The sequence below is a fragment of the Taudactylus pleione genome, unplaced genomic scaffold, assembly GCF_031769625.1.
Source record: "Taudactylus pleione unplaced genomic scaffold, aTauple2 ptg000282l, whole genome shotgun sequence".
Classification (NCBI taxonomy): Eukaryota; Metazoa; Chordata; class Amphibia; order Anura; family Myobatrachidae; genus Taudactylus; species Taudactylus pleione.
This window is the reverse complement of record NW_028284684.1, coordinates 8,472,788-8,500,762: the sequence shown is the minus strand read 5'-3', so window position 1 is coordinate 8,500,762 and position 27,975 is coordinate 8,472,788. Positions and strand designations below refer to the sequence as shown.

General features: G+C 40.1%; 1 protein-coding gene across 1 annotated transcript in view; it reads right to left on the bottom strand.

Moving 5' to 3' along the window:
* TMEM132D (transmembrane protein 132D) overlaps nt 1-27,975 on the bottom strand; it is a 1,095,696-nt gene that overhangs the window by 167,716 nt on the left and 900,005 nt on the right. The window contains exon 5 of the mRNA XM_088482164.1: nt 20,387-20,530. Within this exon, the coding sequence (XP_088338290.1) occupies nt 20,387-20,530 (144 nt within the window). The remainder of the gene's footprint in view (nt 1-20,386; nt 20,531-27,975) is intronic.

Below are 27,975 nucleotides of genomic sequence, written 5' to 3'. Positions count from 1 at the left end.
ACCCTGCAGCCAGAATCTATGCAGCAGTGCCACCTGGAGAGTCCTTAGGACGCTTCAGACGGTCACACCACTGCCCTTACAGCTCCCCGGAGCATCCTGAGTATGCTCCAGGCATTGCTGTAATCACCGCAGACTGTGACCTCACGCGGAGGGGGCATGGCCTGCACCGGGCCGGCGAATAATTTTATATATATCAAAATGGCCCTCAGCAGAAAAAAGGTTCCCCACCCTTGATCTAGACATTGCCTAACTAATTACTATCTGTCTATAGTCCGGAACCTGGCCCTGTCTATGTGCTACAGCAAAGAAAGGAAAGAGTGGTGTATCCCTTCCTGCTCAGATGTTTCACCCCAATGTTCCTCTCTGGAATTTTATGTGTCTGACTGCCATTAACAATTTTATAAACAAATAGCAGCGCTTTGAGAGTGTTTAGGCAATATATTAAATATTTTATTTAGAATCGACTAGTACAAATAAATGCTTTAAAATATCCTAGAGTGCAGTTTATCACACAATGCTAAAATGAGAATAAAAAATGTTTCACTTATACATATAAAATCCTGATTTCAGTGAAATATTAACCCTGAGGGCTAAAACAAACATTTACCGCAAAATCTGCATGTATCAGTCAAAAGAAGGGTCTCCAATTAGAGATATGTGGTTGGCTGATGGCTCTAGATATGTCCATCCACACTGCTCCTTTAGACTATCTGATCCTAAGGTTACTGTCTAATGGAGATCACTCCGTGTAATGTCCTGATGTAGGAAAATTTACCAGCAAGCATGCCCGAATATACTGTTGAAGCCCCAGAGTAATGGCCTGGGCTGGCCCCCTTGTGTAACAGGTAGCTTTGTTGAAAGTATCGTACCTGTACTTCCCTGGTTCATTCACCGGGTGGAGGAGGTGTAGATATTACTCCAGGGGGAATAGGCCGGGTGCACGGGTCTGAGAAGTTGAAATTGACTCCCGTCAGCCGATATGTCTGGCTGTTGCTGTGTGGCAGGTGTTAACAGCATATGTCCATACTACCAGTGTAGATACACCGCAGTAGCTGGATCCCAGATGATGCTAGATATGCTTCAAATATACGCAGGTCGGCTGGTACAAGTGTAGCCGGAAATGTACAGTAGGTGAATGGCTCGAGATGGCCACAAATGCTGTGCTGGTGTGCTCTTGTCTCCATAAGCGCAGGGACTCCGTTCCTTTACGGGCTCACCTATGTCAGACCAGCTTTGCGTGTAGGGGTCTTCTCAATGTCGGCCAAATCGCCAGTGCATGCAGCAAGTCAGGTGCAAAACTGTATACACCAAAGTACCCCTCAGGTATAAAGGCTAACGTGTTTCCCTGTATAACACAGCTTTGTCAGAGGCACTATGAAAGGATCTCTCCAGGGAGTACAAATATATACACCTGTTGTAATTAGCATCTATTCAGTCCCTCTGGAAAGCTCCTTAATTAGTAAGAAATCCTTCACATTGATTTTGATGGCATATTTAGATTCAGATAAAAGAATATGTATGCATTCATTAACTCTTAATAAACATTGTTAAACAACACCTATAAAATCATAAACATAAATCTTTGTTGTAATACGCTCCAGTCAGAGAAAGTACAAATTAGACCCACAGAGGCTATGAATATCAGCATGGTTATTAAAAATATAATGGACACATATAAGTGAAACCACATATATACATAAATTAGAAACCCTTTCCCCCTCCCCCCCTACCTTCCCTCACTCCCTACACCAAGCATATTATTTCTAGGCAGAGAATAGTTAGCACTTTATGAATAGTGCTATTAATCATTTTGTATTTCAGTCAATCATGTTATTTCGTAAAGGAGAGTACATTGTGTTTTCAATGCCCAGAGATCAATAGTGCTTTTCACCGATTTTTGTCCCCATGTTATTCCATAATAACAAAGATTGTTTGAAATACACCAACATTCCCATTATATATTATATATGCACTCCAAGCAACAAATTAGCTATGTTTAGAATTCAAAGAAATATGTATAAAGAAGGGAAAATACGCATTCTCAGGGAAATAATAAAGACATTAGCTGCAGAGTATATATGACTATAGAATAGATATGTACTAATATAACCGGAAATTAACGTGGTTATATACCCATAGTCAGTTATGAGTCTGTGTATATGGTGAGGATGGTGGGACCGGACAGTCCTTAGAATCCCACATTTATTGTACTCTGCTCTCTTCTACAGGACACAGTTTAATTCCACAGCTTCATTGAGGCCCTCAGGTGAGATGGTATTAAGCTTAAACATCCAATATAATTCTTGTTGGCAAAGTCGTGGCTATTGATCTCCCCCATGGTCTGTGTTTCTAATATGTTCCAAACCCACAATTTTGAGGCAATCTATATTATTTTTGTGACATTCTAGAAAGTGTCTAGAGACACTGTGGTTCGTTTTGCCATTAATAGCATTCCGCCGTTCTAGCAACATATTTTTTAGGGGCCGTGTGGTCCGCCCCTCATAGAAACATGGGCAATTACAAAATAACACATACACCACACACTTTGTATCACAATTTATTAATTGTTTTATGTTAATCTGGTCCCCCCTAGAAAAGAATATAATAAATGGAGGAACACATTTGTTCAACAAAAACAAAAACTACCTGAAAGATTCACCCAGATATATACAAATAAGGGACATGGGGGCTAGACCAAAAGAAAATCATTACATTAGGGTACCCATTAAGTATAGTAAGCCCATTGAAGCCCATTTTTTATCCAGGAGGAGGGATTTGGATTGGAGGGAACAATCTCAGCAGAGATTACAACAATTTGGAAGCCCACACAAAAGAATAAGAACAGAAAACTCAGAGGAGGGAGAGGAGGAAGATACGTTCAGCAAAAGAGAAAAAACAAAATCCTATTAGAAAAATGTAAAACAGGAATTTTTAATTTATCAAAAAAACAACTAAGTGCAGATTCAATTTTGGTTCTTACCAAAGGACTGAAATTTTCACCTACAGCTGAGTCTATTTAGCTCAACCTCTTTGTTGAGCTAAATAGACTCACTAGGACACTGTGGGTCATATTCAATTAGCGGCGAAAACGGCCGTTCTTTTCGCCATTGGCGAAAACGGAAGTTTTTTGCCAAATAACTGCGATATTTTTGCCAAACACTGGAGATAAGTTTTCTCCATCCCAGACCAGGCGAATAAAAAAGCAAAATCCCTATTTTTGGCTAAAAATGTGGGGATTTCTTTCAGAACCTCCCCTAATAATAAATTATCCCCAAAAAATGTTGTAAGTTGCGCACTTTGGTGAAAAACAACTGCGCAATTTTTGGCAAAAAAAAAAATATGGGGGGGTGTCCAAAGGGTTCTGAAAGAAATCCCCACATTTTTAGCCAAAAATAGGGATTTTGCATGTTTTTCCGCCTGGTCTGAGATGGACAAAACTTATCTCCAGTGTTTGGCAAAAATATCGCCGTTATTTGGCAAAAAAACATCCGTTTTCGCCAATGGTAAAAAAACAGCCATTTTTGCCGCTAATTGAATATGACCCTGTGTCGCAAGAAATACTTTTGCAATAAAAATATTAGAAAAAATGAGGATGAGGCTTTCCCTATTCTATTAGATCAACAGGATACCCCAGCACTCAACATACTAACTGAATTACTTGGGGAATCTGGCACACAGGCAGGTGAGAATAAAAGTCCACCCTTACAGGACTCTATAATACCTCTATTTACGGCCAATAACGTGAATAAATTCAGAACAAGATTGAAATTTTACCCATGTCATATAAGACCAAATATATTGACCAATTCTATAAAACTACATTGGAGGAATGTAGGAAATTGTGTAGTAAGAAAAGCAACAGGGCTAGATCTAATCTAAACAAAAAGGAGAAAATTGCACTAAGGAGATGAGAAATTCTATCAGGTACTTCCCTCTAATCTGACTTCCCAATTCCAGGATGAACTATTGGGGATATTGGATAGAGCACTGAGTAAGGGAATTATTACTAAGGAGGAGAACAACTTTCTATTTATCCCTTTTCCAGTTACACCAACATTTTATTATCTTCCCAAACTCCATAAATCTACAACTACGCCCCAGGGCGCCCAATAGTCTAATTCCTTGGTTCAAACATTTCATTTTACATAGATTATTACTTACAACCTCAGGTCATTACGTTAAAATCATATATCAGGGACACCATGCACTGTCTCAATATAATAGAGAATATCCAATGGCAGGATTCATATGCTTTCTTGACACTGGATGTGTCAGCACTGTATATGAACTTCCCACATGATCTTGGGGTATCTATAATTAAATCTAGATTGTACAAAGATGATGACCTTATGAAGGACCACAAGACTTTATAATAGAATGTAAATTTCACCCTTTGCCATAATTATTTTTGAATCAAAATAAATATTATTTACAGACAATGGGGACCGCTATGGGCGCCAGGTTTGTGCCCAGTTATGCAACCTCTACATGGGTGACTTTGAGTCGACCCATGTGGAGGGGGACCCTGGCTGTGAACCTAGTGCACTACGGCCGATATAGAGACAATATATTTGTAATATGGAATGGTCCCATAGAAACAGCTACTGTCTTTGTAGAATATTTAAATTCAAATGTATATAATTTGAAATGTACATATACTTACAAAACATCTACCATCAAATTTTTGGATATCAAACTAGAGATCCAAGATAATAAAATAGTCAAATCTACATTCTGTAAACCGACAGATGCTAATAACTACTTAGTTTTTCATGCTTTGTGATGACTGCTAAAAAAATGTAACATCTCAAGGGGACAACTAATGAGAGTGAGAAGAAACTGTTTGAACCAAGAGAGGTTTAATATACAAGCAGAAAATATGATTAACCACTTCAGAGAGAGGTTCTATCTTGAATCGTTATTACAAAAGGCACTAGAGGACACAAGAAATCTGAGCCAATTAGATTTAATATGTAAAGAAGGAAAGGAGTAAGTGGTGCCAAGGATGACAGGGGAGGATACACTGGTATATATTTCAAAATGTAACCAAAATTCATCTGATGTTAAAAATATAATTCTGAAAAACTATTCAATACTAAAATGTGACCCTTTCTTAAGAAATAATATTCCAACCAAACCCACCATAGTTTACAAAAATAATAAAAACCTCAAAAATATGCTATTACCGAGCTTTCTCAGGAGTACCCCCCTTTAAATGTGGAAAAAAGCAGTGCATTACAGGTAAACATGTACATGGGGTCCGCAAGATCTTCACCCTGCCCACTAGGGGGGACCAGATAAACATAAAACAATTAATAAATTGTAATACAAAGTTTGTGGCATTTTGTAATTGCACATGTTTCTATGTGGGGCGGATCACATGGCTGCTAAAAAATAGGTTCCTAGAACAGCACCGGAACGCTACTAATGCCAAAATGAACCACAGTGTCTCTAAACACTTTCTAGAATGCCACAAAAATATAGATTGCCTCAAAATTGTGGGTTTGGAACATATTAGAAACACAGACCATGGGGGAGATCAATATCGACGACTTTGCCAACAAGAATTATATTGGATGTTTAAGCTTAATACCATCTCACCTGAGGGCCTCAATGAAGCTGTGGAATTAAACTGTGTCCTGTAGAGGAGAGCCGGATACAATATATGTAGGATTCTAGGGACTGTCCGGTCCCACCATCCTCACCATATATACCGACTCATAACTGACTATGGGTATATAACCATATTAATTTCCAGTTATTTTACTACACATCTATTCTATATTCATATATACTCTGCAGCTAATGTCTTTATTATTTCCCTGAGAATGCGTATTTTCCCTTCTTTATACATATTTCTTAAAATGCAAAATATAGATAATTTGTTGCTTGGAGTGCATATATAATATGCAATGGGAATGTTCGTGTATTTCAAACGATCTTTGTTATTATGGAATAACATGGGGACAAAAATCGGTGAACAGCACTATTGATCTCTGGGCATTGAAAACACAATGTACTCTCCTTTACGAAATAACATGATTGACTAAAATACAAAATGATTAATAGCACTATTTATAAAGTGCTAACTATTCTCTGCCTAGAAATAATATACTTGGTGTAGGGAGTGAGGGAAGGTGGGGGGTGGAGGGGGAAAGGGTTTCTAATTTATATATACTTTATAGTTTTAACCATGCTGATATTCATAGTCTCTATGGGACTAATATATACTTTCTCCGACTGTTTCTGGAGCGTATTACAACAAAGATTTATGTTTATGATTTTATAGGTGTTGTTTAACAATGTTTATTAAGAGTTAATGAATGCATATATATTCTTTTATCTGAATATAAATATACCATCAAATTCAATGTGAAGGATTTCTTACTAATTAAGGAGCTTTCCAGAGGGACTGAATAAATGCTAATTACAACAGGTGTATATATTTGTACTCCCTGGAGAGATCCTTTCATAGTGCCTCTGACAAAGCTGTGTTATACAGGGAAACGCGTTAGACTTTATACCTGAGGGGTACTGTGGTGTATACAGTTTTGCACCTGACTTGCTGCATGCACTGGCGAATTGGCCGACATTGAGGGGACTCCTACACGCAAATCTGGCCTAACAAAGGTGAGCCCGTAAAGGAGCAGAGGGCCTGATTCAGAGCCGCTCGTAAGCGGCCGCTCGTTCGCTCCGAGCGATGTTCGCACATCTGCGCATGCGTATGGGTCGTAATGCGCATGCGCCAATCAGTCATTGCGGTCGGAAATCGAGCGCTTGCTAAATAGCGAGTGCCTGCTACTATGAGTGACAGGATGAGGCATTTGTGGGTGGTAACAGGGGAAGGTGCTTGAAAACGGGGAGTGGTGATCCGAACGCAGGCGTGCCAAACGGTCAAAACGGGCGTTTTAAGGGTGTGCATAATTAATACAGCAGTGTCATCGACCACGTCACTTGGTTGTTTCTTAGCCTGAACTGTTCGCATGATTGTGGTAGGAAAATCCTACCACAAGCACAGCGAGCAGTTCAGATGCCTTTCGATGTACTCGATTAATCTAATAAATAGCGGAGATGACGTATGATGCGAGCGGCCAGGGGGCGTCTTTACAAAATAGCGAGCGCATGTTTCGTTCGCTCGCTCAGACATAGAGGCGTCAACAGACAGCAAAGAGCGAGTGCTCAATTTAAATAGCCGGCCCCTTTTTCTGAACGAGCGAGTGCAAATAGCGTCCTGCTCTGAATCAGGGCCAGAGTCCCTGCGCTTATGGAGACAAGCGCACACCAGCATGGCATTTGTGGTCGTCTCTAGCCATTCATCTACATTTTCGGCCACACTTGTACCAGCCGATCTGCGGATATTGGAGGCATATCTAGCATCATCTGGGATCCGGCTACTGCGGTATATCTACACTGGGAGTATGGACATATGCTGTTAACACCTGCCACACAGCAACAGCCAGACATATCGGCTGACGGGAGTCAGTTTCAACCTCTCAGACCCGTGCACCCGGCCTATTCCCCCTGGAGTAATATCTACACCTCCTCCACCCGGTGAATGAACCAGGGAAGTACAGGTACAATATTTTCAACAAAACTACCTGTTACACAAGGGGGCCAGCCCAGGCCATTACTCTGGGGCTTCAACAGTATATTCGGCCATGCTTGCTGGTAAATTTTCCTACATCAGGACATTACACGGAGTGATCTACATTGGACAGTAACCTTAGGATCAGATAGTCTATAGGAGCAGTGTGGATGGACATATCTAGAGCCATCCGCCAACCACATATGTCTAATTGGAATCCTTTCTTTTGACTGATACATGCAGATTTTGCAGTTAATGTTTGTTTTACCCCTCAGGGTTAATATTTCACTGAAATCAGGATTTTATATGTATAAGTGAAACATTTTTTATTCTCATTTTAACATTGTGTGATAAATAAACTGGATTCTAGGATATTTTAAGGCATAAAAATATAAAAAATATAAATAAAATATTTAATATATTGACTAAACACCCCAAGTGCTGCTATATTTGTTTATGTACAGTCAGGTGCATAAATATTGGGACATTGACAGAATTTTCATATTTTGGCCTCTATTCACCACCACAATGGCTTTGAAATTAAACAAACAAGATGTGCTTTAACTGCAGACTTTCAGATTTAATTTGAGGGTAATTACATCCAAATCACGTGAACGGTGTAGGAATTACATTGGTTTCTACATGTGCCTCCCACTTCTTAAGGGGCCAAAAGTAATGGGACAAACTAAACAATCCTAAATCTAACTTTCACTTTTTAATACTTTGTTGCAAATCCTTTGCAGGCAATTACAGCCTGAAGTCTGAAACGCATAGACATCACCAGACGCTGGGTTTCATCCCTGGTGATGCTCTGCCAGGCCTCTACTGCAAATGTCTTCAGTTCCTGCTTGTTCTTGGGGTATTTTCCCTTCAGTTTTGTCTTCATCAAGTGAAATGCATGCTCAATCGGATTCAGGTTAGGGGAATCCGAATCCACCCGAATTTCTTGAATCCGGACAGATCCGGGTCGTGGCTCTAATCTGCTGAGGAAATCCAGATAAATCGCGGTTCTGATCAAACAAATCCAGGTTCAAAACCAAAACACTTGAGGGTTATTTTGCAAAACCAAAACACAAAGATGAAACCAGATACAATCCTGATCTTTCTTCCATGTCCTTCTGAGGGATTCCTCTCAAGATATTCTGGGAAGACGTATACTGACCCCTCCTTTTTTGACTTGGCATCTGCATGTTCTCCAGACCTGCTCCCTCTCCCCCTAATGCCCTTTCTCTCTGTTTCCTTTCCATTTTTCTCACTCTTTTTTACCTGATGAGCTGATGTGCAGTTTACTACCTGATTTAAATGCAATTTGATTATTGAAACCTGTTATGTTTTGAAACTTTTCATTTTGAAAATAAAAAATGTATTTTAAAAAATGCAATTATTGAGCCAATGACTCAAATTAACTTGCAAAGTTAAACTGAATTTAGTATTTGTTTAGTTACGACATTAACATGAATAAAAGCATTGCCAAATGTATGATTTATGTAATTACAGTCAATCAACATACCATGTGCTAATGAACAGTTCATACATGCACACAATTGACTACAGTACTGTACATTCATTTTTAATATTCCTGTGTATTTGTGGTGTCTTATGGTGCCCACACACATACCGATGTCCTCACGATACGATTTTATGGCCAATTTCCTCATGAACTTTCACAGGAGCTCCCTTGCCGTCGTGATCACGATTTTGGAAAAAAGACACCCAATCTGTCTTACGATCTCACGATCTATCGGATCGTATGCATCGTGAGATTGGCCATAACAAATTGTGAGTTAAAAAAATAAATAAAACAGGCTCTTGACTATTGGTAGGAAATTTAAATAGCCATAACATTGGGAGGGGCTATCTAGGGAGTATAAACAGCAGGAACCCTTTAAACTATGTGTACATTCTGCTCTGCTACTAGATGAGGCTAGGTGTATTCCTGCTGAATCCTGTACATTGCTACTGTGCTCTTTGTATTTGGCTTGCCTTTTACAAAGTTTATTCTACCTGCAAGTGTGTGCTACCTACCTGTATTCTATCCTGTTCCTGAATTCTGTACTGATGCATCCCTATCAGTATAGAGTGTTGGCCGCTGAAGCTGGGGTCCGGGAGATTAGCAAGAGGGCCCAGCGAAGAAGGACGAGAGCATGGTGGACCAAGGAGTGGCTGCTACAAAGGGAAACCCGCTCTCACATGTCCCTGCTGATGGAGATCAAGGAGAACAACCCAGAGGACTATCGTAACTAACTGCACATGGATGATGCCAGCTTCCAAGAATTGCTGCATCTGTTGACCCCCCACATCCAGAGACAGGACACAAGGTGGCGGAGGGCATTCCCTGCTGAAGACAGACTGGTGGCTACCCTAAGGTACTTGGCTACAGGAAGGTCACTGGAAGACCAAAAGTTTGGGACACTCATCTCACCTCAGTCCTTGGGCGTCATCATTCCGGAAAACTGCAAAGCCATCGTAAAAGTGCTACAGTACCATTATTGCAAGGTAAGTTAAAAAAAACACCACACATTGTTTTCTTGTGTAAAGAAAAACATTTTTTTTATTTTTTACTCAACATAAAGCAAAAAATAGCCTTCATTTAGTACAATGTGCACTGACCTGCAGGCAACTGAAAGTGTGCACTAAACTGTGTGCAATATCCTTTTTTAATAACAATTTTACAAAAGAACATTATCACCAAATTCTATGAATCCCAATAGGTAGCCGGCTGTATGTGATAGGGTGGGTCAGACGCCAGTTTGAACAGGCCAATACACATATGGCACAAGTATACATTGTGGCCCGGCTTCCAGCAATGTGTACTTGTGCCATGTGCGTAGTGACCTTGTCCAAATGGCATCATCACCACCCTATCCCATGCAGCAAGCACCTATTAGAATTCATAAAATTTGGTGACATTAAAAGCAAGACAAAAAAACAACCAAATTAAATATCACCAAATTTTATGATTCCCAATAGGTAGTCGGCTGTATGTGATAGGGTGGGTCAGACGCCAGTTTGAACAGGCCAATACACATATGGCACAAGTATACATTGTGGCCCCGGCTTCCAGCAATGTGTACTTGTGCCATGTGCGTAGTGACCTTGTCCAAATGGTGTCATCACCACCCTATCCCATGTAGCAAACACCTACTAGAATTCATAAAATTTGGTGACATTAAAAGCAAGACAGAAAAAACAACCAAATTAAATATCAAATAAATTTACATCTCTGTATATTGGGGCGACTCATCTGCTGCATCCAGCAGAGCATTATACAAGGTCATGCTGGTGCTTGGGGTGCTTGGTGGGGGAGTAATCTAACTAGGGAGGGGGGGGACGGACATACCTATTTGGGGCAGGGGAAAATAGCATTGGATCTGCAATGTATGTAGAATTTGTGAGATTTTTGCTCATACAGCGACTCAATAGGTCGTGGGTTAACCTTAGAAAATTTCTTTGGATAACTGTATCCATATTTCTCAATGTGCTGTTCACATGAGCTGTAAAATCATCTATTGCATCTGGGGGTTTCTGCAGCAGCCATTCTGCGTTTTGTAAAAAATGGTCCTCACGTTCAGTAAGATTCTCCTTTCTCCCTTGTTTTTTTTTCTTTTTTTGGGGTTGTTGAGAAGATGAGGGTCCAGGTGGAAGTGGAGTTTCCACTTGTGTGCTATTCTCCGGATCACTGTCACCACCGAGCAGACTGAGGTCCGGTGTGGATGCTAAATCAGGGTGTTGGGTGGGAGTCTATATAGGAAAAAAAGATATAAAAAAAATTATAGTCATGTTTTAACCCCTTTTTTACTATTTTTACAGTTTCCTAACACCATGGAGGAGTGGACCAGCATCGCGGAAGATTTTGAACAACGTTGGAATTTCCCTAACTGCGGAGGAGCCATCGATGGGAAACACATCCGCATCAACCCACCTGCCAACACCGGATCATACTACTACAACTACAAAGGATTCTTCAGCATCGTTCTCATGGCAGTGGTGAATGCCAACTACGAATTTCTGTTTGTGGATGTCGGCAAGAATGGCCTGCTTCGGATGGTGGGTCCTTCAAAAAGACGGTTTTCTACCAGAGACTCGCCAACAAAACCCTCAACTTGCCCTCACTGGACCAGACAAAGCATGGCCTAAATTAGGTTTTCGTTGCAGACGAGGCTTTTGCATTACATGAACATGTGATGAAGCCATTTGCACACAGGGGCCTGGCCAGAGAGAAAAGAATCTACAACTACCATCTATCCCGGGCACGGCGCATTGTGGAAAATGCGTTTGGAATAATGAGCAACCGCTTCCGCATTTTCCACACCACCATCACTCTACATGTGGAGAAGATAGACTGGGTCGTGATGGCGTGTTGTGTGCTGCACAACTTTCTGCGAAGAAAATCTACTCAACGAGGACCTGTCCCAGCTAGAGCAGAAGATGTAGGACCCCTGGAGGACATTGAACATTTGACATCTGTGTCTGCACCACCAATTACAACAACATCCACCGCACATGCCAAAGAAGTGAGGGAGGAGTACATGACCTATTTCAATGGACCAGGTGCTGTACCATGGCGGGAGGACTGTCTGTGAACTACTGACTAAATTGGATATTTGGGATTTAACAACAAAAACATTAAGGATTTTGGTTTAAACTGTGTCTCTACTTACCAAGACTTCTGCAACCTCCTCATCTCCCTCACGCTCAGACATCAAGATGATTGATTCCCTTTGAGGCTCTTTTTCACTGATGAATGACATCATATGGTAGTACCACAGTGCAGGAGTATATATTTCATCTGTGCCCGCTTCTGATTTTTTGGAGTCATCCACCTTCTTTTTTTCTTTGATGTACACTGTCCTGAGATTTTGAATCTATTGCCGTACAGTTTTCAGGTCTGCATCAGATATGTATTTTTTCGTATACACCAAAAGTTCCTCTAGTGCGGCCAATTTCTGCGAATTATTGTGGTACTTCCGAGAACTGATCTTCCACAGACACTCTTTCGAGTGCAGGATTTCAATGAATCCTGTGACAAATTCACGTTCAGAATCCATGGACATTATCTATGAATAAGAAAAAAAAGGACATTTAAATATTTGTGTATATAGTTTTGTTAAATGTAATGTTGTTATAGTTCACATTTTTAATGTTTTAATATTATCTTTTTTACAGGTTTTTAAAGGTTTGTTATGGTATTCTAATCATGTTTTCTTTTACAGGAATGTCATGTGTTTATTGCTTGGTTATATATTGGTTTTCTTTGTTTGACAGTATGGGTTTTCCACCTTTGGGCCTGTCATTGTGGTAGAACTACAGATCCCAGGATGCCCTAAAAACAGTTTCAAATGTGGGTGGCAGGTCATCCTGGGATGTGTAGTTCCACAACAGCTGGAGACCGTAAGGTAGAAGACCCCCAGCTTTAAATAATGTGTGTTTTTAAATGTAATGTATGGTGATTTTTTTGTAAAATACGTGTTTATTTATTTTTTTGTTATATTACACACATTGGTGGGCAGTGGGAGCTTAATGCATGACCCAGCCACCGCCTGCCTCAATACGGCGGGCGGTGGCTGGGTCATGCATTTATTACCTGGGGGCACACATTGGTGGGCAGTGGGAGCTTAATGCATGACCCAGCCACCGCCCACCTCAATACGGCGGGCGGTGGCTGGGTCATGCATTAATTACCTGGGGGCACACATTGGTGGGCAGTGGGGAGCACATATTGGTGGTCAGTGTGGTTGTATTTAAACTGTACCAATACTCACCAAAACTTGTCCAAAACAAGAATCCAGTGTGCAGGCTCCTCAATGTGCGACTGTCTTGCTCCATACACGATGCTGCACAAGATGGCGATGGGGCATGTCCAGGCTGCTGTCAGTCAAATTCCACATTGTGTGATGAATCGTATGATTCATCATGAGGGAAAAAACCCTCACGATCTGCTTCCATCGTGTTCATGGTTGGCTAATCTGCCCTGCAGCACGGCAGATCAGAAAATGCGATGTACGACGAGCGGGGACGCGCATCGTGCTCGTGAGTATAAACTCACGATTTGTACTTTTTTTACCCGATTCGTCGTCACGATTCGTCGAATCGGCCAGATCGTGTAAAATATCGCTATATGTGTGGGCACCTTTAGGGCTCTATTTACTACAATCCGCATACTGAATGCAGATTGTAATGTGATATTACCGACTGAATTTGCATTGCAAATTCAGCCAATATCACAGGGATTTACTAAAAATCCCTTTCAGGGACAGAGCTTGCGAAAAAGCTCTATCCCTGCGAATCCCTCCGCACATTTATCACGGTATTTTTGCAAAAAATACTGTGACAAGTGCCCGTGCATGTGCTGACCGGCCGCCATTAAGCCCCGCCGCCTGCCTTAAGCCCTGCCCCATGATCATGACCCCCCTCCATTAATTACACTTACCTCCGATGATCGTGACTCCGGTGATGTCCTCCATGACTCCAGTCAGCTGACCTCCCATCCTGCACTGGGACCCGGTCAGCTGACCAGGTCCCAGTGCAGGATGGGAGACCAGCTGACCAGAGGGAGGACATCACCGTACACCGGAGCCCCGATCTCCAGTCCCTGGACTCTGGTAAGTTTTTTTTTTTTCCTATTTTTTTTCCTTTTTTTTTAAGCAGTGTTCAGCGTGTGGATTAGACCACACAGCTGATCACTGGGGCCGGCTATGGGCTCTGCTCTGCCTGTTAGAGCAGAGCAGGAGTCCGGTAACCGGGGGAGACCCTGGATAATGCCACCTTCAGGTGGCGTTATTTTCACATGACTTCTCCCGTTTTTTTTTTCGCAATTTATTTTTAGTAATTTGCACACAGATCGCATTTCCCATAATTGTAATCTGATTACTAAAAATAAGTGATAATTAGGGGTTGGAGTAGAATTTTACTAACTCTACTCCAATTGCCCTTTAGTAACTTTAGGTGATACTAAAATAATGTGAAAAGGGTGTGAAAACATCCTTTTTCACTCTATTTTAGTAAAAATAATGTTAATAAACAGAGCCCTTAGAGATGAAACTGAATTAATTCATAGTATATGCTCTAAAAAGTGTGCTACCTATAAAAAACACTTGATATATAACCTTCATTTATTTTTTTCTTTTGCATTATTGATATTAAACATTTTTATTAATGTATTGGTAAAAGAAGCCACTGCAGTTTTACTTCCTATGAATAGGGATTCAAACTGCCATGACAAAGAGACTTCTTCACAGCTAATTGAGTTGAAGCATGAGTCCTGAATCATTTCTCCAATTCTTTATTGCCCAACTTAGCCGTGCCATCTGCCACCTCTCTCCTCACACTTTCAATAGTCTTGTAAAATGAAAGGCTTGACAATTGGCAGCAGTGACATAGACATTCTGTTAGCTACATTACTCTTAAGAGGCTGCATCAAGGTTTATTAGTGATGTCCCAAACCAATGTGAAGCAGTATATTGTATTACAGAGCAATGCAATTATTACCATAGTGTAAATGTTACAAATGTGAGGAGGTTATCCACATCTGAGTATTTGTTGGGTTATTATTATTATAGAATTAATATTGACATTGCAGCCCACTAAACTGGTAAAACATTGTGAAATATAGTTATATTTATATCTACTCTCTCCCTCTGTCTCCCTCTCTCTCTGTGTATATATATATATATATATATATATATATATATATATTTAGACAAACACTTATTGGTGCACTTTGCCAGTCTATATTTGCAATATAGAAGGTACAACAAGACCAGCAACAGTCTGTGGCCAAACTGGTCTCTAGGCTCCTGAAACTTATTAAAGATAATTGTGCACTAGAACCATCTCAGGTCCGCATTTTCCCCTCCAATACCCGAATCCATCAGCCGGGCTAAGTGAATTTCTGAACGTTAGACAAATAAAGGGAACGCTACTGAGTGCATTATCCAACTAAAAGGTTTTTTTAGTCAGGAAACAAAAGCTCCATAAAAACATGCATTCCACAATGAATGTCAGCTTACCAATCAACGGATAAAAGTCGCGGCATGACCTCACAGGAAAGCTGGAGGACCTCGGACACCAGCCATCTGTGTGTGCAGAATCTTTCAGACGAAGTCTTGACGAAACGCGTAAGTTTATAATGGCAAACATAAAGATGTAATGTTACCATGGTCAGAACTAAAACTTGTGACCCCTACAAACTCATGAACAGACTCCTCCCTGTCCACACCACATACACAACATTTATAATGTCCAGTATAAACAATATATTTTATTCTGGTGGCAATAGTTTAATCCAGAGCCAATTCTGCTGGTATTTAAGGCAGATCCCAACCTTGCAGTTAATACAGTTTATAAAACATGAAGTAGTTACAAAGCAGACAGGAACATGCCAACACAGTTGTAAAGCTATTGAAAGCTTTTTACCATTTTGGCATTATAACTTTAACAAGATGCTTTAAAATCATGTTTAAAGTTATAATGCAGACACTGTCAAAATGCTTTAAGAATAAAACATTAGAACCAGGTCAGCACTCTCCCATCGACAATGCTGTTGACTTTTCGTACTATCTCTATATAAGATCACCAGTTAGTACATAAAAGCAAGACACCTTTTTCTATTTTTTGTTACAATTTCTGGAAACAGGAATAAATCAATTAAATAATTTTACAAATTAATAAAATAAGCTTCCGAAGACTTGTTTAGCGTACGGGAGCAACTCTAAGGGCCCTATTTACTACAATCCACATTTGAAATGCAGATTGTAGTGTGATATTTTCACTTAAATTCGCTTTGCGAATTTAGGCAATATCACAGGGATTTATCAAAAATCCCCTGCAGGGACAGAGCTTGCGATAAAGCTCTGTCCCTGCGAATCCCATCTGCAGCCTTATCACTGTATTTTTCACAAAAATTACAGAAAGAAGGTTCCAATGCATGCGCAGACCGACTCTCCATACAAACCCTCCTGCCACCGAGAACCCCCAGCGACCAACCGACCTCCCCACCCCGCGCGACCGCCCAGTATTTTTTCACAATATATTTTTAGTAACTTTGGCCAGATCACATTTCCAATTAGAATTCTGGGAAATGCGATCTGCTTACTAAAAATATGTGATAATTAGGGTTTTTATTAGAATTTTTTGAATACTTCTCCAATTGCCCTTTAGTAAATTTGTGTGATACTAAATTAATGTGAAAAGGGTGTAAAAACACAATTTTTCACTTTATTTTAGTAAAATAATGTTAATATATAGGCCAATAGATCTTGTATCAGCTTTTAACTTGAATACTTGTATCTTGTTTTCTAAGTACAGGTATCTTTTTTCATTGACAAAAGTACTGTAGTAGACAAACATTCAATGCAGTAGTTATATAAACCTGATTTCAAACTGTTGGATAGTGTTCAAAGAAAATCTCCACCATCAATGGAGCCTTCAAGTATCAATATACCCCTCATATATATATATATACATACTATATAGCATATAATAAGGGTCTACATAAGGGGCTTTACAATGCTGGAACACTAATCCATAGATCTATTAAAGATTAAGGTCTTCAACAACAATGATTGCACAGTCTGGATGAGCAGTCTGCTGTTTAGAGATAGTATTAAACAAAGCGTCCAAAGCTAAGATGACATTTGCTTGATGAGGGATATAAACTGCAGGAAAAAAATCACAGAAACCTCCCGATGTAGATAAAATGGCCTACAAGAAGGGACTACAGCATATATGTCTGATTTTCTCCATTTTCCCTCCAGAGCTATCACTTTGGTTCTAGCCATTCATCAGGACACAGATTTTTCAGAATCTCTGTCCCTGCGCCATAACTATTATAAATGCATGTGATCAGTTTCATTACCACATTGCGAGCTGGGGCATAATTATCACATCACAAAATATGCCCCTTAGTGTTTTAAGCACCCCCTCACCATTGGTACCCAATGCATCTACCTAGGTTCAGGGCCAGATTAGCAATGGGGTGAATGTAGCTACAACTCCAGGCCTCTACATAAAAATAGGCCAATCATCATGTGAGCACAATGATCACTCTTTATACTTTATGTACTTAGGGAAACAATGGGGTTGATAGTATAAGCGATGTATGTACCCACATGGCACTGGCCAAATCCAAACAGTAGTGCTCACACCTCCTCCGATTTTCACAACAGGCCGTTGAACATTTTCAGCCCCAGGCGCTTGTGGGCCTCAATCCAGCCCTGCCTAGGGTCACCTTTTGGTAATGCAGTCCCTGTCAGTACATGCTGTGATGGTATTATGTAGAAGAATAGTGACATCACAGATGCTGAGCTGTCATCAGGGGTGCAACGCCCTGGGTGTCCTGATAGTAATGGAGTGTAGTTATATAGGCCCCAGTTATACCTTCTCCAGCTCTATGTAAGTTCTTACCCAGTGCATATTGGAAGGAGTCATCAACATAAGTATTCAATGTTTTGCCTGCAGTGCAAAACTAAAAACTATAAGAAGATGACTTTGCTTACCTAATGTTTAAATAACTTATGTCCTTGCTGTAAGTTTTTCCCCCTTGTATGACGCTATCAAACCCTTGTGGTGCCTTATAAATAAAATATAATAATACAATATGCAAAAGTTCAGTAGCCTGAGCATGAATAGAGGTCTGTGTTTTAGATCGATCTCAGAGATGTTTCTGAGCACAATCAGACCTCCCCAGGCGATGTGTTACATTTTCAATAAAAGTCATAGCCATACCAAAGCACATAAAATGTAGTCAGCATGGAGAAGTTGCCACAGGAAAGGATCTCAAAATAAACGTAAAACCTTCTTGATACATTATAAGTCGTTTTTAAGTATATAGGAAATGAACATGTTGCTTAGGAATACATGTAATATTTTGACAGGGCCGTAACTAGGGTAGTATGACCTGGGCTATGGCACAGCACCTTAGAGCAGGGGGTGCTATTTGGGCCTGTCAATTTTCCTGTTTATTCTCACACTCACTTGTAGCTTCCTCTTCTTTTATCCCCAGTATCTCCTGGCTGTCCCAGGAGTACCCCTCTCTCTTCTCTGGCCCTTCCCCATGAAGCCATGGCCCTTTTTCAGGGGCACTATCTTATGTCCCTATTTAAAAAGTGTGGGGGTGGGGGGCGCCAATGCTCTCTCTGGCAGAGGGCACCAAAAAGTCTAGTTATATGGCTCTGTATTTTGAACTGTGAGCATAAGTAATGCTTGGTACACACTTACACGATGAATCGGTCAGCAGACCGATATGTCTGGTCTGACATCACAACTGGGCGAGCATTTAAATTTGCCCTCCCCCCAAGTTGTGATGTCAGTGTTGGAGGTCCCTGCAGCCAGTGTATGGGTGGTCGCCCGTACACACATACAGATGCACTGATATATCTTTCAGATACATCAGCATCACCTGTGCTTCCAGTCTGACCTGATAGGTCGTTCACAGACATAACGGGTGTACACACCCACCATTTGCACTCACTATATTATTCATCGATCGAGCGAACGATATATCAACAAGTGTGTATCCAATAAAAGGCACCACTTGTATTTCAAACAATTCTAACAGCAACTACTGATATATGCTTTATATTACTTTATTAAAGAAAACATAAATTTTCCTTTGTCATTAAATGGATGCTACTGCAGGTTGAAGTCTGGTTACAAGCAATCTTAATCAACAGTTTCTGTAGTCTGATTCATATTGTTAATTAGACTTTAACACCCAGAAAATACACTTCCATGTGCTTATAATTCATTATACTGTGGAAGCTATTGCAACATACATATATGTGTTTCTAATTAAAGTAAGTACACATTCAATGTGAAATCCGACCATGAAATAAGCAGAATACAGCATTTTTCTGACAGGGATCTTTTAATTAGCAGGGAAACTTGTAACTTTTGAAGATACTCTAAAGTCATTTTAGAAAAATAATACCATGTCTTAGTGTATCATCTGCTGCTTTACAGCTCTAGATGTTATAGCAAAATCTCACATTGTGATATTAAAATCAGTGTATAAAAAGACATACTAAGAAACTAAAATATTTTGACTTGTTAAAGGGGAGTTACCATATTTTTTAAATTACATTTTCTTTCCAGGCAGTGAAAACATATTGAGGCATGTTGGACTAATGTCTTTTCATCTAATGTATTCATTATTCATCTATATCTGTCTGTAATTAGTTTTCAAATGGTCAGGGCCATATTAACTTTGCTGGATTCTATAAGCATAAACCTTTGGCTTTACCAAACCCTGCTCATTAATTTATCATGAATTCTTAAACTTTCACCTCCACCTTGATCAGATAAAAACAGTCATACCAGCAATACCATGGGTGTGGTATGGACGATCGACAATATAAGGGTTTACAGTCAATAGGCCGACACCAACTGGTCGACATGCAATAGGTTGATAGGGACAAAAGGTTGACAGTGCAAAAAGTTGACAGTGTTAAAAGGTTGACAGGTTCAGATGGTCGACACAAAAATAGTCAACACATGTTTTTTTGTAATTTAAGCCTAATCCTCATCCTAACTTTGCCCCTAGTACCTAACTGTAACCCTCCCTCTTGTGCCTAAACCTAACCCTTCCCCTAGTGACTAAACCTAACCCTAGCCTAATCCTCTCCCTAGTGCCTAAGCCTAAATGTTCCCTTCAGCAGCTTAACCCTAACCCTCCCCCAAGTGCCTAACCCTTACCCTAACCTTGTCGACCTATTGCATGTCGACGTCCTGATGTCAACCTATTTACTGTATTATGTTTGCTTTAAAACTAAATTCTAAAATACAGTTAAAGAAGGAAAATACCTTTAGTACATCTTCATCCGTAGATCTGCATTCCACAACTTCCGAGATATCTGTCACTGAGCCACTGCTGTCTATAGCAACAGACTTAACAGGAACTGCTACTGTCTTCCCGGTGAGAATGGCAGTATTCAGAATCTCTGCTTCCTGAAACACAAAGTAATATTGTCACTGATATCTTGTTCACCAAAAACATTTACTTTAATTATTTATTCAATAATGAGAATGACTGAACACTTAGGGCAATGGTGTATCAATAATGGGTGCAGGGTGTCCATTAGGGCCCACACCGCACACCCTGCACCCATATATAGTTATACTTAGCTCTTTGCAGTCTCCAGAGTGCTGCTGTGCAGGGCCGGGCCATCACTGCAGAGCAACCAAAATCACAGGGAAAATGGCAGCAAAGGGCCCCCTCCTCTCTTATAATGCCCCTGACTTAGGGGCTCGTGTAGAGTTGGGTGCATTCTAGGTCTAAAACACTGGAGCAAAATGTACCCAAAAACGAGGGTTGACAGGTTGCAGAGCATTTCCAGCTCTGTAAGGGTAGGATATGCGACAGGTTTGTGCCAGGAGAGAACAGTAGTATATGCACAACATTTTCACCACAAAATGTGACTTGACAGTGCTTGTAGTAAATGCCAAATTTACAGTATCCAGTTTGTACATAATAGTTTAATAAAATGTTGTATACATTATGCTGCCCATCCAACCGTCGTTATCGCTCAATCGCTTGGAAATCGTCCGCAAATCCCGCTGGTCGTTTGCATTGTCCGTTTTGCCTGTCAATTAGTCGTTATTGGACATCGTTATCATGTAATCATTCATGCATCGGTCCACGTTTTCAACGCTGGAATGACCAACATCCCACTTTTATTAACAACTGCTTTGAAAATCGTTGGTCTATGGTCTATGGTCGTTGGTCGTTTTGTGCAATCGTTCATGCACATGAACGATAACGATCATCAGGAATTGATGAATGATTTGTGAAGATCTTTTGATCTTTCAGGGACAAGTCTGCTAGTGGATGAGCAGCATTAAGCTGCCCATCCACTAGGCGATGCGGGGGACGACAGCACAATTACGACGCCGTCATCTCCCGCGCGGTGAACTGCATGCACTGAACATTCAGACGTTCAGTGTATGCAGATCAATCATTCCCGAACATAGCAACCTGACGGCGGTCGTCAGGCTGACAGTCATGTTCGGGCGATGATTGATGTTAAAAACGACCAGCGAGCGCGCGCATCGCTGGTCGTTTTTAACCTTTTACTGCATGCTTTGCGGGCGATTACCAAGCGATGGAGCGATAACGACAGTCATTATCGCTCCATCGCAAGGTTTAATCGCCTAGTGGATGGGCAGCATAAGTCTCTTTATGTCTGTATAGTGTTATTAATAAATACTAAGTTGCAAAATAATAGAACAGACTCAAATACAAATACAATTACTAAATAAGTTGAATTAAATATAAACATCTGTCTCCCCCCCTTTTAAAAAAAAAAATCAAAGAGGAATTTCTTTTTGTGCTGTTGACCGATTGCAAATAAGAAATAAATAAAGCAAATACTGTAGATTGCTGCAGCTACACTAATAATAGTAATTGTATCAGTGGGAAGGATCAAGGGCCTTATTTACTACATTCCACATTTGAAATACGGAAAAAATACAGGGAGAATGTCTCTGTGCATCCACTGCCGGCTGCCACAACCACCGCCCCCTAGCGATTTTTTTGCAGTGATCAGCTTCAGGTCCATTTAGACCACACAGCTGATCTCTGGGGCCAGGCTCACGGCTCTGCTCTGCCTGATAGAGCCATCTCCAGGTGTGGTGTCGTTATTATCACAGGGCTTCCCCCGGTAGCTTTTACATTTTATTTTTTAGTAAATCTGGGCAGATCACATTTCCCATTACAATTATGGGAAATGCGAAATGCTTACTAAAAATATGTGATAATTATGGTTTGGACAATTGCCATTTAGTAAATTTATGTGAAACTAAAATAATGTGAAAAGGGTGTAAAAACACCCTTTTTCACTTTATTTTAGTAAACATAATGTTAATAAATAGGCCCCCAGGACACTTATGGTGCGTACACACTGGGCGATTAAAGTGGACGACTGAACGATAACGATATCGTTATCGTTCAGTCGTCCACTTTATCGTCCATTTTTAACACAAAAAAGATGAACAATGACGACGACGCGCGTTCCCGCGGGTCGTTCGTCATCCTCGTTCATCGGGCTGACATGCAGGCCAACCTGACGACCTCGTCAGGTTGCTGCATGTCAGGGAATGGGTGAGAGAGCCCGGCGCTGAACGATATCGCTAATGATATCGTTCAGCGGCTGTGCTCAATGTCATGAACGACATTGAGCACAGCCTGCCGGGGACACACTAGACGATATCGCTCAGGGAGCATATCGTCTACTGTGTATGCACCTTTACAGAAGTGACTGCTGATTGTCATCATCATTAGTGCTTATTTTGCACCAGAGGTTGAGCACTTGCAAGTTACACACCTCCTGACGGTCACATATTCCTCAGTTGTGGTTTGTATGAACACATATGAGTGAACATGCACTTGTTGAACTTGGCCAATGCTTGCATTAACTCTCTGTCCTCTATTCTGCTTATCTAAGTGTAAGGAGACGCAATCATGTTTGTGCTTATGCACAGTACAAAAAAGTGCAATTTGTGCCATGAAAAAAAATAAAAATAGATTGGTACAGGAGTGGGAATATAGGGAGGAAAAAGAGGCACTTCGAAAAAGAAGCTGCTAAACCAAGGCACTCAGGTTTTAGATGCTTTGACAAAGGAACCAATGTCCCAAAATGCGTTGGCTAAGAAAGAACTATTCTAAGATTGGCCCAACCAGTTCCCAACATGTGTGGAGCTTTTGGGGATCCTGGATTCTTAATATTTACACCACCGCTCACATTACATCAGACTCTGGTAAAGTTGCCAACCAGACATCATGTCCACTATCTTTGGACAGAATTTGTTTTTATGATGGTTTTATTGCTTCATCCATATGTCTTACATTGATTGTGAATACATTTTCTTTGTACTAGCTTCTTGGCTTATAGACTTCAGCTGGTTGTTCTTTTCCTTCTAAGGTAAATTGAGCTATCATTATACAAAATATATTAGGAGCCTTCTGGGACAATTCTCCTAATTATACCATCGTAGAAGCTGTGAATATAATATGTTACTTTATTTACTAACTGCAAGGTAACTGCAAGGTATTAGCATCCAGTTTCCTGGGCCAGTCTAAATTCTACCAATTTAAGGAAAAGTGTTGTATTTCCTACAGTACATCTTCATTCAGCGTCTCATCATGTTTGAATGTATTATGTTATGTTTATAATTTTCTTTTCCCATATTCCTGATTTGAGAAAAAGTACAGTATGCGACATCTATCAATACTTTGGGAGAAGTGTTCTTTGCTTATTCCTACACTTTTGATGGCCATATTAGGAAGCGCCTTTCTGACACAACACCTTTGTCACAGTAGTATCAGCTCTGTTTTACAAAAGTCTAACAGAGTTGGCAAAAAATACATAGTATATGGCATATACATCTCCTTTGTTTTCAATAACAAGAAATAGGTCCTCATTCACCAAGCTAATGCAAGATATATGAGTCTCAAATGCTTCAGAATATACCCAATCTGTCATTCTCTCACAGAGTTGTTCCATTTGTATCACTCTATAATCTAAGGTTATTCATATGCAGAGTCAGATGGTAAAAGGTGACGTTTTATTCTGCTACACAGCAGTAAGAGAATTTCCCACTTCTGGAATGTGATTAATCAAGTCAATTGACATATTAGCGATTTAGTTATTGGGTAACCAAATACAGACTATAATGGCATAGACTGATTATTTCACACAATCCACAGCAGCTACACTCTACTATTTTTTCAGCACAGGAAAGACCAAAACATGTAGTTTGGATTACGTTTAAAAAAAAAAATCAATGTGGCCCCAACATTCCATATAGGAGCATATCGCAACAATAAGGAATTTGGGGGGTGGGGGACTAAGTATCATATAGGTCTTGCTGGGACAGCAGCTGTAACAGTGAAAATGTTGGCACTTCATTGCCTTTTCTGACTCTGCACATGGGCAGTGGGTCATTTAGTGATATAACTACAGAGAAGGATTTAGGCTGCCTCCATAGGCACACAGCAGGGCCATGCTTTACAGAGCTTAGTAAATAGGGGCCAGACCAGTCTTCAGAGCTAATTTGCCTTTCATAAGATATATCTGAGCTATCTCCTGCTTTATGCTATTGTTAAATAGTCACGATACTTCAAATCATGCAGAATCATGCTATAAGGGGTATGCTACATTTACTTACTAAGTAATAGTAATATGTATTTCTCCACCCCCATTACACGCACAAGCAATTGTCTAATGTTTCTATGACATTATTTTAAGAGTCTGTCTTGATCCTAAATATATACTGTAAGGTAAAGATTAAAGATCTCGCAGCCCTTATTAGGGATACTTGCATAACTGATGCAGCAGATGCTTGGATTAACCAAGCACAGGCTGCATTGGAGAAAACACTGATAAGTAAGCATGCACCAAGGATGCTGCTGCCATTATACCCAATGACCATGGCCAGTCTAATCAGTATTGAAACACCTTAATTTTTTTAAACTTATTTTTATTCAGAAAGGAGCAAATAAAAATGTAACAAAAATCGTATCATAAGAATTATAATATTAGAAAATACAATAGTTGTCAATTACACAAAATCAAAGAATAAAGTACCTGGTATTTAAAACAAAAACCAGCAATATATACATTTTAAATATTAAACGGGTTAAGTAAATTGTATCTAAATCAACAGGCGTGGTCAGCATTTCTGTCAGATTGGACCACAGAGGCGGGCCTTGGCAGATTGATTGGGGTATCTTCTAACAAAAGTCTAGTTTCGTAGCATTGAGTAGAGTGAAAGCATTTATGTAATTGAGTCCTTATATCTTCTGACAAGGAATCAACGAATCCCTCTCAAATGTGAAAAAATTATTCAGTACTTTCCTCCTTATGTAATGAAGCCTCCAACCAGTCCATATGAAACACATAAAATAATTTGGATTTAAATAAATGTATAGAGGGAGGTTCTTTATGAATCCATTGGTGTAAAAAACATTTACGAGCAACAGCCGAAATGATAAGAATCAGTTTTTTGCTTCCCTGCAACATATGTGTTGTAGAAGGTACAACCCCCAAAACTGCCCATTCTGCAGTCAAAGGTAAATAGTTAAGGAGGTAAGTTAATACGAACCTCCTAACCTGTCCCCAGAAAGAGGTTATTAGGGGGTAGTCCCACATGCAATGCATAAACGTAGTGTTTCAACTATTAGGGCATGTGTCTGAGTCAGAAATCTCTATCAGGAATCTATGATGCGGGGAAAGATATCCCTTATGGAATATATTATAGATCATTTCCTTATACATGGATGCAGATAATGTTCACATGGAATATGTGAGTGTCTTTAAAAGGAGGTCAATTGTTTTAGGAGAAAAAATTTGTGTCCGGGAAAATATACCATTCTTTGATTTTGTCAAGTTGAAGGGGTCATGTATTGATTGGTAAAATAGTGATATAGACTTTCTACCAGACTAGGACCTTGCTAGTGTAACATCTAGGGGATTGAACCAATCTTGTGTGGACAGATGTTTACCAACTGTGCTAGCGTTGTGTTGAGCTACAGTATGAGAACGAGGTATCTCATATTTATCCACGAGTACCTGTACTTGGTGAGAAGATTCAGCACTTGTATCCACCAATGCCCTGATGTGGGAAATGCCCTTGGATTGCCAAGATAAGAAAGGGTGAAGTGCCTGTCCATGTTGAAATTCCAGATTAGCTATCAAGGGAAGAAATAATGAGTGATGACTATTAAGGCCTTTCTTATGTCTGGTAAAATGCCAAACAGTTCAAGAGGACATTAAAAGTGGGTTTTCCGATATTGAAGGAAGTATTTCTTGTTTATGATTGTGTAAGAATGAGAGTAAATGTTGATGCGGTAAAAAGGATTGGTCTATGACCGTATTTGTGTGAAAATCTGTGCCATGAATCCAGTCACGAATGTATCGAAGACTTCCAGACTTATATAGTTTTAAATTTGGAAAGTTTACACCGCCATTGGCCGTAGATTGCTGCAACATAAGTATACTAATCCGTGGTTTTTTATTCTGCCAAATGAATTTTCGAAATATAGCATAAATTAATTTTTTGTCTGATGCGGACAACAGAACCCGGAAACATCTGAAGTGGGTATAAGAGGAGTTTTGGGAACGTGATAATTTTTAATAGGTGTATGCTCCCCAAGTAAGACAACATTAAGTGATTCCATTTTTCTAATTCCCCTAATGCTTCTTTTATTATTTTAGATATATTGAGTGTGTACATGTTATGAATGTTATGGGGGAGAAGTATTCCCAGATATTTAATGTAATTGGTAGCCCATTTTATCCGATAGCCTGCACACCAAGAGCCTTGGGGACCCAGAAGCATACCTTGTGACTTTTCATGGTTGATAGTAAAACCAGAAACCACTCCATAGTTTTCCAATTTGTGTAGTAAAGGAGGAAATGTGGTGATGCCAAGATACAGTTTCAAAAGCCTTCTCAGCATCTAGGCTAAGAAGCATGCAGGAGTATCAACAGTATTGTTGGAGGCAGAAATTATTGCAGCTAAGGCGGTGCGAACCCCTTTCACAGAGTATCTATCATGCGTAAATCCTAGCTGGTGCGAGGTTAGGATATCTGGCAAAATAGCCTGAAGACGGTTAGCCATTATTTTTGATAATATCTTAAAGTCCTGTTTAAGTAGAGTTATGGGTCTATAAGAGGCTACAAGCTCCGGGTCCCTGTCAGGTTTTGGAAGCAAAATGGTGTGAGATTCCGTGAAAGAGGGAAAACGAATATGATCCTTGTGGATTCCTCTGTAAAGTGAAGTAAGAATGGGGACTATGTGTGGTTTTAAGAGTTTGAAATATTCTCCGGTGTAGCCATCTGGTCCCGGGGATTTATTGTATGGAAGCTTAGATATCACCATAGATACTTCCTCCTCCCCAATGTCATTATTAAGGATTTCTCGTTGGGCATCGAAGAGTCTGGGTAAATTTGCTTCATCTAGCAAACAATCATGTAAAACAGGGTCAGTCGGAGATGCCATATATAGTGATGTATGGTATGTGTGAATACGAGAGAGAATGTCTGTTGTGGAATGAACTGTGGAGTTATTAATGGGGTTTCTGATTGTTGTGATGTGACTTTTGTTTTTTTGCCCTCTGGTCATATTTGCCAGTAAACAACCGGCTTGTTGCCCCAGCGGTAATATTTGTTTGCAGAATAATTAAGCTGTCTTTGAGCATTGGCGAAAAGAAAACTTTCAAGAAGTTGGCGGTTGTGCCTGTAGTCCGACAAATTAGGATCTGAGGGGTCTGATTCATAAGCTTGATAAGAAAAAGAAACTAAATGGTGTAATGAGTCATATTTTTGTTGGTATTCCCGTCATCTCAGAGCCTGATAAGCTATAATATGACCCCACAATACCGCTTTAGAAGT